The sequence below is a fragment of the Echeneis naucrates genome, chromosome 6, assembly GCF_900963305.1.
Source record: "Echeneis naucrates chromosome 6, fEcheNa1.1, whole genome shotgun sequence".
Lineage (NCBI taxonomy): Eukaryota > Metazoa > Chordata > Actinopteri > Carangiformes > Echeneidae > Echeneis > Echeneis naucrates.
The window spans coordinates 16,262,521-16,275,207 of record NC_042516.1 but is presented as its reverse complement, the minus strand read 5'-3'; the positions used below and the strand labels follow the sequence as shown (position 1 = coordinate 16,275,207).

At 41.0% G+C, this 12,687-nt stretch overlaps 1 protein-coding gene across 1 annotated transcript; it reads left to right on the top strand.

The window, feature by feature from the left end:
• The first annotated feature begins 323 nt into the window (after positions 1 to 323).
• Positions 324 to 11,666, top strand: fam131bb (family with sequence similarity 131 member Bb). Its single transcript, XM_029503790.1, has 8 exons — positions 324 to 384; positions 552 to 589; positions 3,510 to 3,612; positions 5,227 to 5,451; positions 5,617 to 5,757; positions 7,282 to 7,592; positions 8,748 to 9,014; positions 10,300 to 11,666. The coding sequence occupies exons 1-8, from the start codon at positions 324 to 326 to the stop codon at positions 10,516 to 10,518; spliced, it is 1,365 nt and encodes a 454-aa protein (XP_029359650.1). The 3' UTR covers positions 10,519 to 11,666.
• Positions 11,667 to 12,687: the final 1,021 nt, after the last annotated feature.

Below are 12,687 nucleotides of genomic sequence, written 5' to 3'. Positions count from 1 at the left end.
TGAGGAATGTAGCCAGATACATCATTAGTCACATTGAGGATTTCACAAATGTGAATTTGAACAACTCAGAACACAAATACCTAAATATGTCACACTTTGTTGGAAAGTAATCTCTTCCAGTGTTCCAGTGTCATTGACAAAATTGAAAAATTACTGAGTGGGTGTATTTAAAAAAAATTGAGTAAAAGTAGTTTGTAAGTATATAGATGTTTATTTATTTTCATGGCTGTGAGTGTTGTTTCAGGCATGGTATGTGTATTTGATGTAAAAAAAAAAAAAAAAGGTGGAGGTGAAGATGAGGAGGGAATGTAGAGCTTTTGACAATGTGGGAAAAGACATGTGACAGAGAAGACTGGAACAGGAAGCTGAACCAGAAATTCATTCGTAGAGGAATAAAATTCAGAACAGGAGATAAAAAAAAAAGCATTGTTTCTGATCAGACTGCATGAATGTTCGGAGTGGCAGATTAGTCGAGGTAAATCTCTTGGCTGACTTGATTCAAGATTCTCTCTCTTTTTGTCCCCCTCTCTCTTCCTTTACCTTGCTCTCAGCGGCAGATGGCGTGCCAGTCCAGAAGGATGGGGAGCAGGTAAGTCTCCAGCAGTCCCTGTAGCTGTCCATTCCTGTTGTCTTCCTCTTGCAGTGGACAGTTTCCGATCCACCTGAGGAACCAACATGGCCGCCGATTGAAAACCAGTTACACAGGCAGCTACATGATGAGCTCCTGCCCAGAGAGGAAGCTCACCCCTCTAGCTCTCTGTATATCAAGGTGCTTATGCTAGTAGATTAGTAGAGTAGTACACATCATTTCAATGTCGGTGGCTTAGCTTCCACTACTCTGCCCCTGACCATGATGGGGTGGCGTTGCTGGAAGGCCGAACAATCGCTGGTTTGATTGGCTCATTGCTGTTGCTGTTATGTCTTGCTTGACCGTGCTGGTTCAAAGCAAAACAGCAGAGGCATCACTCCCTCTTTCGCCAAATTCCTGCACGCCATTACTACTGTATATTCTCCCCTCCCCTCTCCTCTCCTGCTGCTACCCTGATTCCATGCTCTAAAACGGATCCCTCTGAGACAGGACATAGGAGGGGAACTATTTATGACCAAAATGTTGAGAACTTTACTTCTCCACCAAATTCACTGTGGACTGATTCAATCATTTATTTATGCGTTGTGCCCTAGAATGCCCTTCGGTCTTACAAAGAGGGGGAAAAAAATAAAACAACAACACAACCACCCATCCACCCACACACACGCACATCAGGATTGTCAGTGCCGCTAAAAGGAACATAAAAAAGCTGCTTGAAAAGGCCCAGCTCTATTAGGCGACTGTAAAATATTTCTTTATAGGGAGTGGAAGAAAAAGAAAAGAGAAAGAGATGAGCAGAGCTCCAGAGACAGAAAGGAAGAGAGAGCAAAGAATAGAATTACGAGAAAAAGGAATGGAAAAAAGAATGGAAGAGGATGATATTGATTAACATGAGCTACTTTTATGGAGCCGTATTGGGATGGAACACTATCCTGGAAGTGTCTCTCCTTCATTATGTCATTCAGCATTAAATTACCTCCTCTTTACATTTGACAGGATGTTGTCAGGTGGTGAAGAATTAAGTACTATTAAATACTGATATATTTATACTCAGTGTTTCTTTGTACTTCTCCTCAACTACCATTCAGAAAGAAACACTTTACTCTTTGACAACATTACCTACACCTACAACGTATGCATTCAAAATATTAAGCATCATACTACAAAAAATATTGGAATTTATTTAAAGTAGCTCTCCTATAGCCAGTTACAATGCTGTAAGAGATTGGCAATGCAACAACCATTTAATATAATAATTCTACATATTGACTTGAGTATACCGTTGTATTTATTAATTACATTTTGAATGCATGACTTAAACTTTAAGCACAACATGTTTCATATGTGGTCAGGGAACAGGTCAACATTTTTGAAAAAGTTGAGCTTGAGGAGGAGAGCAATGTCTTCAGTGTTTCTATTGTAAATATAAACATACAATGAACAGCAGGTTTGCTTAATTTAGTGATGAAACTGGAATGCCTGGCTCTGTGCCATTACCTGGAACTCAGTAATCATCACTGTGTATTTTCTTTATTGTGCAAAACTAACAGTGATGATAGAGTGCCAGTAATTTAATTAGATCAAAGTGGATATGACATGCTAATAATTGGTCTTTATTTGTGCTGGTAATGCATCTTCTTTCCTTTAAACAGAGTTGGGCTTGTTGTTTTCCTATTTTTTCCATATGTACAGTAGAGACACAAGAGGGCTTTCTTCTGTTTATTCACAACATATCAAACCGTGTGTTTCCTCCAGCACTGTAGTTTACATTGCAGAGAATCAAACATAAAATGCCTGTTTGGCAAACTCTGAAATAACTTAAGTCAAGAAAATATAGTTTGAGAGACAATAAGTGTAGCCTAATAAATATTGGTGACAAGTACTATTTTTCCAGGCTTGCTTGTTTGCTGATTTATTTTTCAGCCTGGACAGGGAGGTGAAAATATTTCAGCACAGTCACTAACCCCCCAAAGTCCTCAGTTTGGTCACTGTCAGTCCAACTGATAGAGACAAGTGTGTGTGACAGATGCCTATCTGCCTACACACACACACTTCCTCCTTTTAGCCTCAGTCCTTTGTGTGTTGCATCAGATACTGTTAAACACTGATATCTCTCGCCCTCACTCATTCACACACAGAGGAACACACAGACATGTATGATTTTCCGCAGGCTTTCAGTGTTTTTGGCACATGTATCCTGAAAAGTGAAGCGTATTCACGCTGCTATCGATAACTAAGCCAATATAAACTGATCCTTGTTCAACCCCCCTCCCTTTTCATTTATTTATTATTTTACCTACTTCTCCCCATATTTCCTTATTTCCTCTGCATGTCCGATGTGCCACCCCATCCCTCCTGCCTTTGTCTTCCCCCATCTCCCCCTTCATGCATGTCAATATTCTCTGTCCTGTCACTCTCTTACTTTCTCCCATCCCTCTCTCCTCCTACTTCTCTCCCTCAGCATGGACGTTCAGAATTTTCATGGGAAGGAATCAATGTAAGTGTTGTGACACCATTCCTTCAACTACTAATTTCCCTCTTCTATCTTTCTTTCTTTCACCTGGTTTCATTTAACTCACCATGAAGTAATCAGCTGTGCCCCCCCCCCCACCCATGATCTCCTTTCACCATGGCGTTACACTTGATCTCTTTCAGTTTTGTCGTAGTGGTGCACAGTAGTGAGAACAATCCAAATCACTTAGTGGTACAGGACAAAAAAAGTACAAAGTAAGTTGGACTCAGGATTTGGGTAATGCCGATTTTATCTTTTGTATTAACTCAACATCTCCATCACTTTTCCTCTCCAATCACCCCTCTTTAACACACACCTAATGTCTTTGTGTGCCCTGTCACACTGGCCATACTATCCTTTTCTCCACACTTTTCCCCCTCCTCCATGGCTTTCTTTTTCTTCCCTTAGCTGTCTATGGAAGACACAACATCAATCCTGCCGAGGCTCAAGAGGAACTCAAATGCCTATGGCATTGGGGCACTGGCTAAGTCTTCTCTGTCAGGTGTGTCAGGTGTGTGTCTGTGCTGTAACTGGTAATATGACCCCATGTTGACTCCGTCCTCAGCGGGACACTGGAGTCAGCATGGTACCCATAGTGGGTTCCCCTGAATCGCTTCCTCTCCACACTGTGATAACACTAGTCAATGGCTCCTTGTGAGTCATTGACGGAATGAAATCAGCCTAAAAAACACCACAAAACACACACAATGCATCGTCATACTGCATGTTACTGTAAGAAAAGGTGAGTGGGAAGTGTAGTTTTTTTTATGTTAACTGGTTGTGAGTTTGTAATATCCTGAGCAAATTTCACTATGGCTGTTTGAATTATGTGCTGTGTTAAACAGTAAAGTGCAGTGTAGTGAAGTGTTTTTTTTGTTTGTTTTGTTTTTTTAGTTTAGTGTCTTTGGTTTCATCCAGATGTTCTGTGCAGTGCAGTTTATTTGAGTGCAGTGCAGTGTAATGGAGTGCAGCTGGTGCACTGCCTGGTGTGGTACTGATTTGTCCCATACTTTATTCATAAATCCCATCTTCATGTGCCACCATCAGAGAGAATCAAAGAGCCGGGGATTTACAGTATGTGTCATCATATATTGGTCATATGAAATGTGGAGCACAGCCATAATGCAGAGATATCAGCTGGTAGTTGCTCGGTAGCAGGAAATGAATTTCTTCTTTAAAAATTTATGTTCTGCTGTCATTGCACAAGTCAAGTTCTCAGACAGAAGGTTAGGAGAAAGAGGGGAGTTTTCTGCTTACCCAGCTGAGCTTAGCAGAGGTGTGAAAGCAATTATGTCAACAAGGCAACCTCTCATTAGTCATGCCACACAGCCACCTCACCCCCAATTAACCCCCCCATCCCATGATGTATCTTTGTCTGACAAGATGTATCTATCGCGTCCACTCCTCCTTGTAGTGTGGACAGGCAATGGCTTAGTGTCATCAAACATGTGAATGCCACCTCCACAACCCTTGTCATTTACTGCACTTCGTACATGAACACCATTATTAAAATACAGGCACTTAAACAGGAGAGTTTGACTGATTTTTATCTGTACAGACTAGGTTCTCATATTTCAAATGTTTTGTAGTCAAACTGTATGCATATTCAGAGTTTCACAGAACATTTTATTCCTCATATGGAATCCAAAAATTCTCATTTGGAAAAATTTCTAATAAGGCTGTCATTTTTATTCATAAATACTTGTGAAATCTTACCCAGTACAGGTCAACTACCTCAATTATTGTTAATTCAGTAACAATGTGATAAAAAGATATTTATCATAGGCCAACTTGATACTGACTACACTAACCAAAGGGTTTTATCAGTCCAATCCTACTGGGTGTCCATATTTTCATTGGCCATCACATCCCCCATGGTCAAAATATATTATATGCCTTACTGTAACATCTGTCATATTTCTCTGTCTCTCCCTTCTGTCTTTATCTGCATCACTTTTTCCAAACAACAAACCTGCTCCTCCATTCTTTCCTCCATCTTCCTTCAAAATTCTCTTTCACTTCCTTCAATCCTGCCACCCCCTCCCCCGTGTCCCTTTCCTCCTTAAACCGCCATGTGCATCCTCCCTTTGCTCCCTCCTCTGCCTCTGTCTTTTATTACAACCAGGGGTGACCCGCACCATGAAGGAAAGAGTAACCAAACCCACAGCCATGGCTCAGGGTCGTGTTGCTCATATGATTGAATGGCAAAACTGGGGTATGCAGACAGTGGGTGCTGGAGGCATGCCTCAGTCCCGCATCACCACCCAGGAACGGGAAAAGGAGCGGCGGCTGGAGAACGATGCGTACAGTGACCTTAGTGATGGAGAAAAAGAGGCTCGTTTTGCTGCAGGTGTGGAAACGCACACAGACACTCTACCGAGTCTGTTAACTTTCATTAGCAGAATAATGTGCTCATTGACTCGCTGTGTCCGATTCATGCCAGTTATTCGGCCACTTAAAACATGATGGAGTTCCTCGCTGTGGCCACGACTTACCTTTTGATCTCTGACCTCAGGTATCCTGCAGCAGTTTGCAATCTCAGAGGCAACACTTCTTGCCTGGTCATCAATGGATGGAGAGAGCCCACGGTCGGGATCGAACCAGGGCAGTGTGGCTCATCTGAGCGAGGTCAACCAGGAAAGCATCACCAGTCGAGGTAAAGTGCCACAGCTAGAGTACAGAATCTAACATTCATTATGCAATAAGTTGATAGGTACTTTAAAATAAGTGGACAACATGCTGTAAGGAAATGCAACTGCATTGGAGGAAGGTTTTTTATATATATATATATATATATATATATATATATATATATATATATATTTTTTTTTTTTTTTTTTTACTTAATGTAACTTAACTGTGGCTTTATGACACACTTTGACTGCAATTCATAGTCAGGTTTATCTGTCACAGTTTGTCAAAACACTAAGTATGCAGCAAAATAAGCCCTGTCATATGTTAATAAATTCTAAATATTATTATAACAGTTAATTATTCAGAATGCAGCGTGTTCTTCTTCGAATTCTTCTTTAACTTCTACTGTATTATATGCTATAGTCTAAATCAAAAATGCGTCATGTTTTATCTTATTTGGAGTTAAGTTTATAATGTTTCCCTCTGAAATACAATGAAGTAGAAGTATTAAGTAATAAAGAATCTAAATAATGAATTAAAATACAAATATAGTAGATTTACTGTACTCGTCACTTTAAACAATCTTAAGTGTTAGCGGATGTGTAGGCGCTGACAGGCAGCTTGTATACAGTGTGTCATGTTGCTTAGTAATGAGAACATACTGTTCCAGCTTCTCTCTGCTGGCTGCAGGCTTCCCTCATTAGAAACTTCACATTTTTCAACATAAACCGAGACTCAAAATCTGTTTTAATAGTGATTTTGGACAGTAACATGGTCTCCATATAAACTTTTTCTCCTCATGAGGTTTGAGGTGCAGACAATTTTAATGAGTTATTTGTGGCCGTAAGGTAAGCCTCCTTAAGGACATGATGCTTCATTAGTGCATTTGCATGAAATTATCTCATAATTTCTAAGCATATAAACCTTTGGCACAAGGTGAGAATGTGTGGCAGTGTTTACTCCTGGGCCAAATTTATACACTTGAGATACTATACTCTTGAGAGAAAGATAAACTGCACAAACTCAGAGCTGTGTCTGCACTGTACAACTTGACACTACTGATAAATCAACAATGTAAAGCCTGCCAGAGAGTTTCTGTCATAACACTTTATGGAGCCAATGACTTTTCTACTGAGTTTGGGATCCATGTGAAACCTCCTTACATTTTTCTGCAGGACAGATCACAACCAGTAAGTTTTCCTTGTTTCAACTCTTCCTAACAGATAGCTATATTATACAAATATGAGAAGAATTATTTGTCATTAGAGGCTGGATGTTTCAGCTTAATGACATTACGATGTAGTAAATTATCTGACTGTGATGTATTTCTAGTAAAGTTCTGCATTAAAAGCAAATAACAGCAGCATCATATTACGGTTTTCTGGTTCATTATTTATTGATATTGCATTAAGACGATTTAATATCATTGTCCATTTTGCTCCTGAAACTTGATCAAAACTCAGCAAGCACACAGTCATTTAATTTTCACCTTTCCTCCATGCTGAAGAGAAAAAATAACAGCTGCTGCATATCTCATATTTTTCAGATCAGATATTGCACCACTCGTCAGCAGAGGTGTGGCCTCACACATATGTCTCCCAGGGTCATTACTGCCTCTCCTCCTCTGACGCCTGGGAGCCGATCAACAATGATCCCTCTGGTGTGGCATCTCCCCCTGCTGGATCATACATTATGGGGACAGACGGGTACGACGGGCAGGCGGCAGCTCACTTCCTGTCGCAGCAACAACAGCAGCAGTTTAATCTCCAGCAGCAGAGTCAACTGCAACAGCTACAGCAGATCCAGCAGATCCAGCACTACCAGCAACAGCAGCTTCTGCAGTATCAGCAACAGCAGGTGATGGTGGTTGTGACTGTAGGCATAGGATTTAGCCACAATGAACTGCCACCTTTAAAATATCAATCAAACCTTCACAGTTTAGACAGGAAAAAGTGTTTTGATCACCTGAACAAAGGCTAGAGTAAGCCAGCAGTTCAAACCTGGAGTTCAGTCAGGGAAAATATGTTGGATGTGTGGGTTAGAGCTACTTTGACTTCTATAGATACAGTTCAACATTTTTAGCTTGCTGTTAACAGTAAACACTGCTGATGTGAAACCACACATCACAAAAAAGAGATCTGGCTGATTTGAGTGAAGCCCAAAGGTGTAAAAAGCCATCTGAAAGTCTTTAGGTGGAGCGGGTTCAGTTCTGTGGCCAAAGGGCATCAGCTGCGATGGCTCCAGAAGCACAGTGCAGAACGAGTGACATAACCCGAGAATAACGGCCAAAGGCTTGAAGGAATCATTGGATCCAGATCATGTCTGTTAATGAGTCTGATGAAACTAAATTAAATTGTTTGCTAAGAACGTGCACCACCGTGTGTCATGACATCATCATCCTATAGGGGAAATTTGCTGGAGTGTCATTCCCAAATTTATCAAGGTCTCTTTAAACATGTCATATCAGACGGACAGTAGAACTGCTGAGTTGTGATGCAGCAGGACAATGACCCTAAATATCAAAGTCAATCTACTGCAGAAGAACTTCAAATAAAGAAAACCCACATGATGAAGTGGCCCAGTCAGTGCCTAGACCTTCCCAGATGGCGTCCTCAGAATATGTTCGAGTTGAAACAGGTACAGGGAGACTGTTTGTCTGTATTAGAAGAAGATCGGATTTCACTTCATTCAATCAATGTAGAAAATCAATTAATTCCAAACAGTCTACATAGTTTTCCTTCCAATTGTTTAAAATATCTACTTTTCTAAAGACTTCTGTTCAAAAGTAGTATTGATTGCTGCAGAGTGTTACACTGTAAACTGTATCCTGTGTAACAGAGTAACAGATATAGTAGCTGCGTACTGTGTACTGGCTTGCTGAAGTGTTTTCTTGGCTGACAGATGCTTGACTTTGTGTTACCTTTGTCATGTTAGTGTGTTGTGGAAGAAACCAGTTGCACACATGAGACATTACACAATCTTCCTGATGAGTCTCGTTCTTTGTGTTTCTAGTCTCTGGAGCACAGGCTGCACAGTGCCAACCACTCCTTGCAAGCAACGCCCAACAGCACCATCCACAGTCTGGTCCATCCGGTTCACACTCCATTGGTCGATCTGTGGAACACAGGGCAGATGGAGGCCTACCAGGCGGAAGCCAGAGGCTACATGGGTGTGGCAGCGGTGGTGGAGCCGAGCCTCTGCATCCCCTCTGGAGATGATATAGTAGGAACAGAACACTCCCCACTGCTGGAGCAGCAGGAGACGGAGGAGGAGGTCAAGGTGAGGTGAACATGGGCTTTTCAGATGGCAAAGAATTCCATATTCAGTGATGAATAGTTCCCATTGTGAGGGGCTTATTGGCATTCATGTTGCAAATTAGTCCATGGAATAGATTTTTTTAATAATCAAAACAGAGAGTGTTGGTCGGTTTGGAGTCATGCATTTTTAATTTTTCTATGACGCAAACACACCAAAGATTGTGTTTTTGAGAATTTTTTGTACATTGAATATCTGACAGGTTAAATATTACTGGAAAATAAATGCAGTCAGAAAGACATGTATCTCTAGCCACCTTAAACGTTTGTATGAAGTGGAGTAATTGTTGCTAAACCTTGGGAGCTGGCTTCTCACTTGCAGACTTTTTAAAGGGACATTTCACCAGTTTCCACCAGCTCAGCCTGAGAAATTGAAGTAATTAGCCTCCTAAACAACATGACCTTGGCTTGGCCTTGAGAGGTAACGGAAATACTGGAGTGGGTGGATTTGATAGAAGTGGGTTTATAAGATGCAGGTGTGATTTAATGAAGAGTGTTTATGATGTGCATCATGGCAGTTGTAGGATATAGTGATTTTGGAGCTCAACTCACACTTGAAACTAAATATTCTGCCTATTTTGCCTCCGCTGTTTATTATGAACACTTTTTCAGAAATGTGTTTCTTGTGAGTCCCTTAACTTCATGGAAATGCAATTCAAATTCTCCTGAGTAACCTTTAATGCACAAATTAGCACATTCATCTATCCATCTCTTTAATGTAGCCCATGAGTGAAAAGCTTTTCCACAGCTGAATGAATTATGGATATTGAAGCTTCCTGAATACACCAACAAGAAACACACTATGGAAGTTTAGTTTTGACCTTGAAAATGGTAGTTTGACAGTAAAACTTGCATCCGGTCCACTCGCCGTTCTGTAGCTATTGCTAAGTTTCGTATAGCAATACGTACTCACCATACAACTGATTTTAAAACAAAACAAAAAACGAAAGCACATTAAAGACTGCTAAATACTAAATATGATAATGTGAATCACTGAACTTAGTAAAGCTTGAGTTTGTTTGAATTCCTGGGAGACAAATTTGCTATTAAATGTCACAAATGCATGGCCGTTAAGCTAACCAATTTTGTCGAACGACTTTGCCTGCAGAGCCATCAATATGAATCATTCATGTAATTCTATGATAAATTAGTTATTAATGGGGTGAAGCTGCTGCATGTCTCCACTGCTTCTGTATGTGACCTAAGCTGACTGAACCTGCTGTGTGTTTGGCTCTGTGTGTCCTGACCAGGAGGAGGAGGTCACATTGTGCATGGAGCCAGAGTCTGTTACATTGACTCCGCCCACACAACAAGGGGATGCCTCTGGAGGCAGTAGCCCGGGGCAACCACCGGCAGAGCCAATCACAGAGCGGAAAACCTCGGATGTCACCTCCGGCCTCATTCAGACACTGGAAGAGAAGGAAGAAGACGAGGAGGAGGGGCCTGCCGCTTCCATAGCAACCAACTGACTTCCTGGCTGTCAAGAGACTCCTTATTACAAACTGACCAGAGAGTCAGCGAGGAATGAGCGTAATAATACAACATATATCAATTAATCTGTTCCTTTTCAGGTATCACACACACAACTTTGTGAGACAATTTCTTCAAAACGGTGAAAAACTGGATTTGGAAGTAGACTCTTTATGAGACATGAGCTGATGCAACAAAGGACACCTATTTCTTTGTGAGCCTTACATCCCAAAGGTAACAGAAGAGAGGAGTGAGGATGGAGAAACTGAGTAAGAGGAGCAGCAGCAGCGTCTGACAGACATTTCCATCACGGGAATGAAACCACGCAGAGATGAGGAGGGGATTGGAAACATGCATGCTTTTTATGAAGACAAGCAACTAGACCCTGTCATCGTCTTATAGCGATAATGAAACTCCAACATAATAAAATATTATAATAAGAATTATTTTCTAATAAAGCAAAAAAAGAACACAAGAAAAATCTATGTATAAGTATGATAAGATAAAACAGTTTTCCTATGGGAGAACTACTCTGTTTACAGCTGTTACTCAACATAGTAGGTTGTGTGTGTTTAATCAAATTCATGTCCCTGTTGTATTAAACACACACAGTACACTTAATGGTCATCCAGACAATTTCACATCTAATTGAAGTAGGCTCCGAAAATGTCAGCATTTCAGTGAAATGCAGTTTAACGCTCTAAAACTAATTCTATGATGTTGTGGCGCTGGGATGCGTGAGGCACAACCCAGGGACAGGCCTGTCCCTCCGACTGCACACACTACACACTGCACAGATAAGGATTGTACTGTAAGATAGTGTGCTTCCTACTCTGTCTCTGTATGCATGTTTCTTCAGAATACTATGGAGTACCTGTACTATACAGCACTGTATAGACTTTGCACTGAACCGTAGTATCCCTGGTGGGGCCACAGCGGACCTGCAGTGGGCTTGAGCAGAGAAATAAAGACAGAGCTGCATAAGCGAATCTCTTTTGCACTGATGCAATCCGACAGATCAGAGGTTGCCTTTGGACTGTTGACGTTACCCAGTTCCCACTCTGAAAGCTTTCAGCACCACTGACAACCAAAACCGAGCCACTTAATGACAACATGAACCCTCAGCTGCTTGTTCTCGACAGACACAGTTGCTATAAATTGAGGAAGATAACCGCTGTCTTGAATGTACTGGAAGACAGATGGCAGTACATGAGCTTTGTTCTTGATGTCTCCTCCTCGTCCACACGGGAAAGAAAAGGCTTTCCAGAGAAACAAAAATAAACAAGGAAGTCTGTCAAATGTGTGTTTAAAATGGATTTACTGCTGGCTCACCTAGACCACTGCACACGCAAAAACACACAAATGCATACAAACACACACACACAAACAAATATCTAAATTGTAACCAGCAATAGGCAGGCAGAACACTGGCTTCCCAAGAGAACAGTGTCAGCTCTGTCACATAGATGTAAATAGTGATATCGTATATAAAAGTCGCCTCTCGCTCACAGCTACAACTGTTCTGGAACAGTATGATTTCTTTATTTTTTTACACCTCTGAGTCCCACTTTATTTTGGGATTTGCTCTCGAGCTCACAACTTTAGGCCTGAATTTAGTTTTTCTTACGTGAACCACCACTAAAATGCTAATTGAACACAGGAAGGTTTGTGCCGTAAAATGGAGCGATTACTCAAAGTTTTTACTTGCTCAAACCATCAGTGGGGGAAACAAACTGCAGAGCGGCAGGTCTGAGTTCACAAGGAAAATCACAGCCCTGTGTTTAGCTCAATCAGCCAATCAGGGAACAGAACAGAAGGCCAAGACTGAAAACTAGAGACGCAAAGATTGGTGTCTTCCTGCTCGATGTGATTACTGTGAAGCAGCTGCCTCTAGTGTGATAGTGACTATAATGTTTGAGGATTTAATTTTTACTTTCTCTTTTGTTTTGTTTTGTTTTTCTTTCTTCCTCATCTGAATGAAAGAATGGGTGTTTTCTAGTGCAGAGAGTAAAATAGAGACAGCGAACAAAGTGGACTTCCTGTGCATGTCTCACTGATGAACTTTACAATATACAACAACTGTTTCCATCTTTTCCCTGTTGGGGAGCACCTTCTCCTCTCACTTTGATGATTGTGTGAGAAACTTTTAAGAAAAAAAAATATATAAA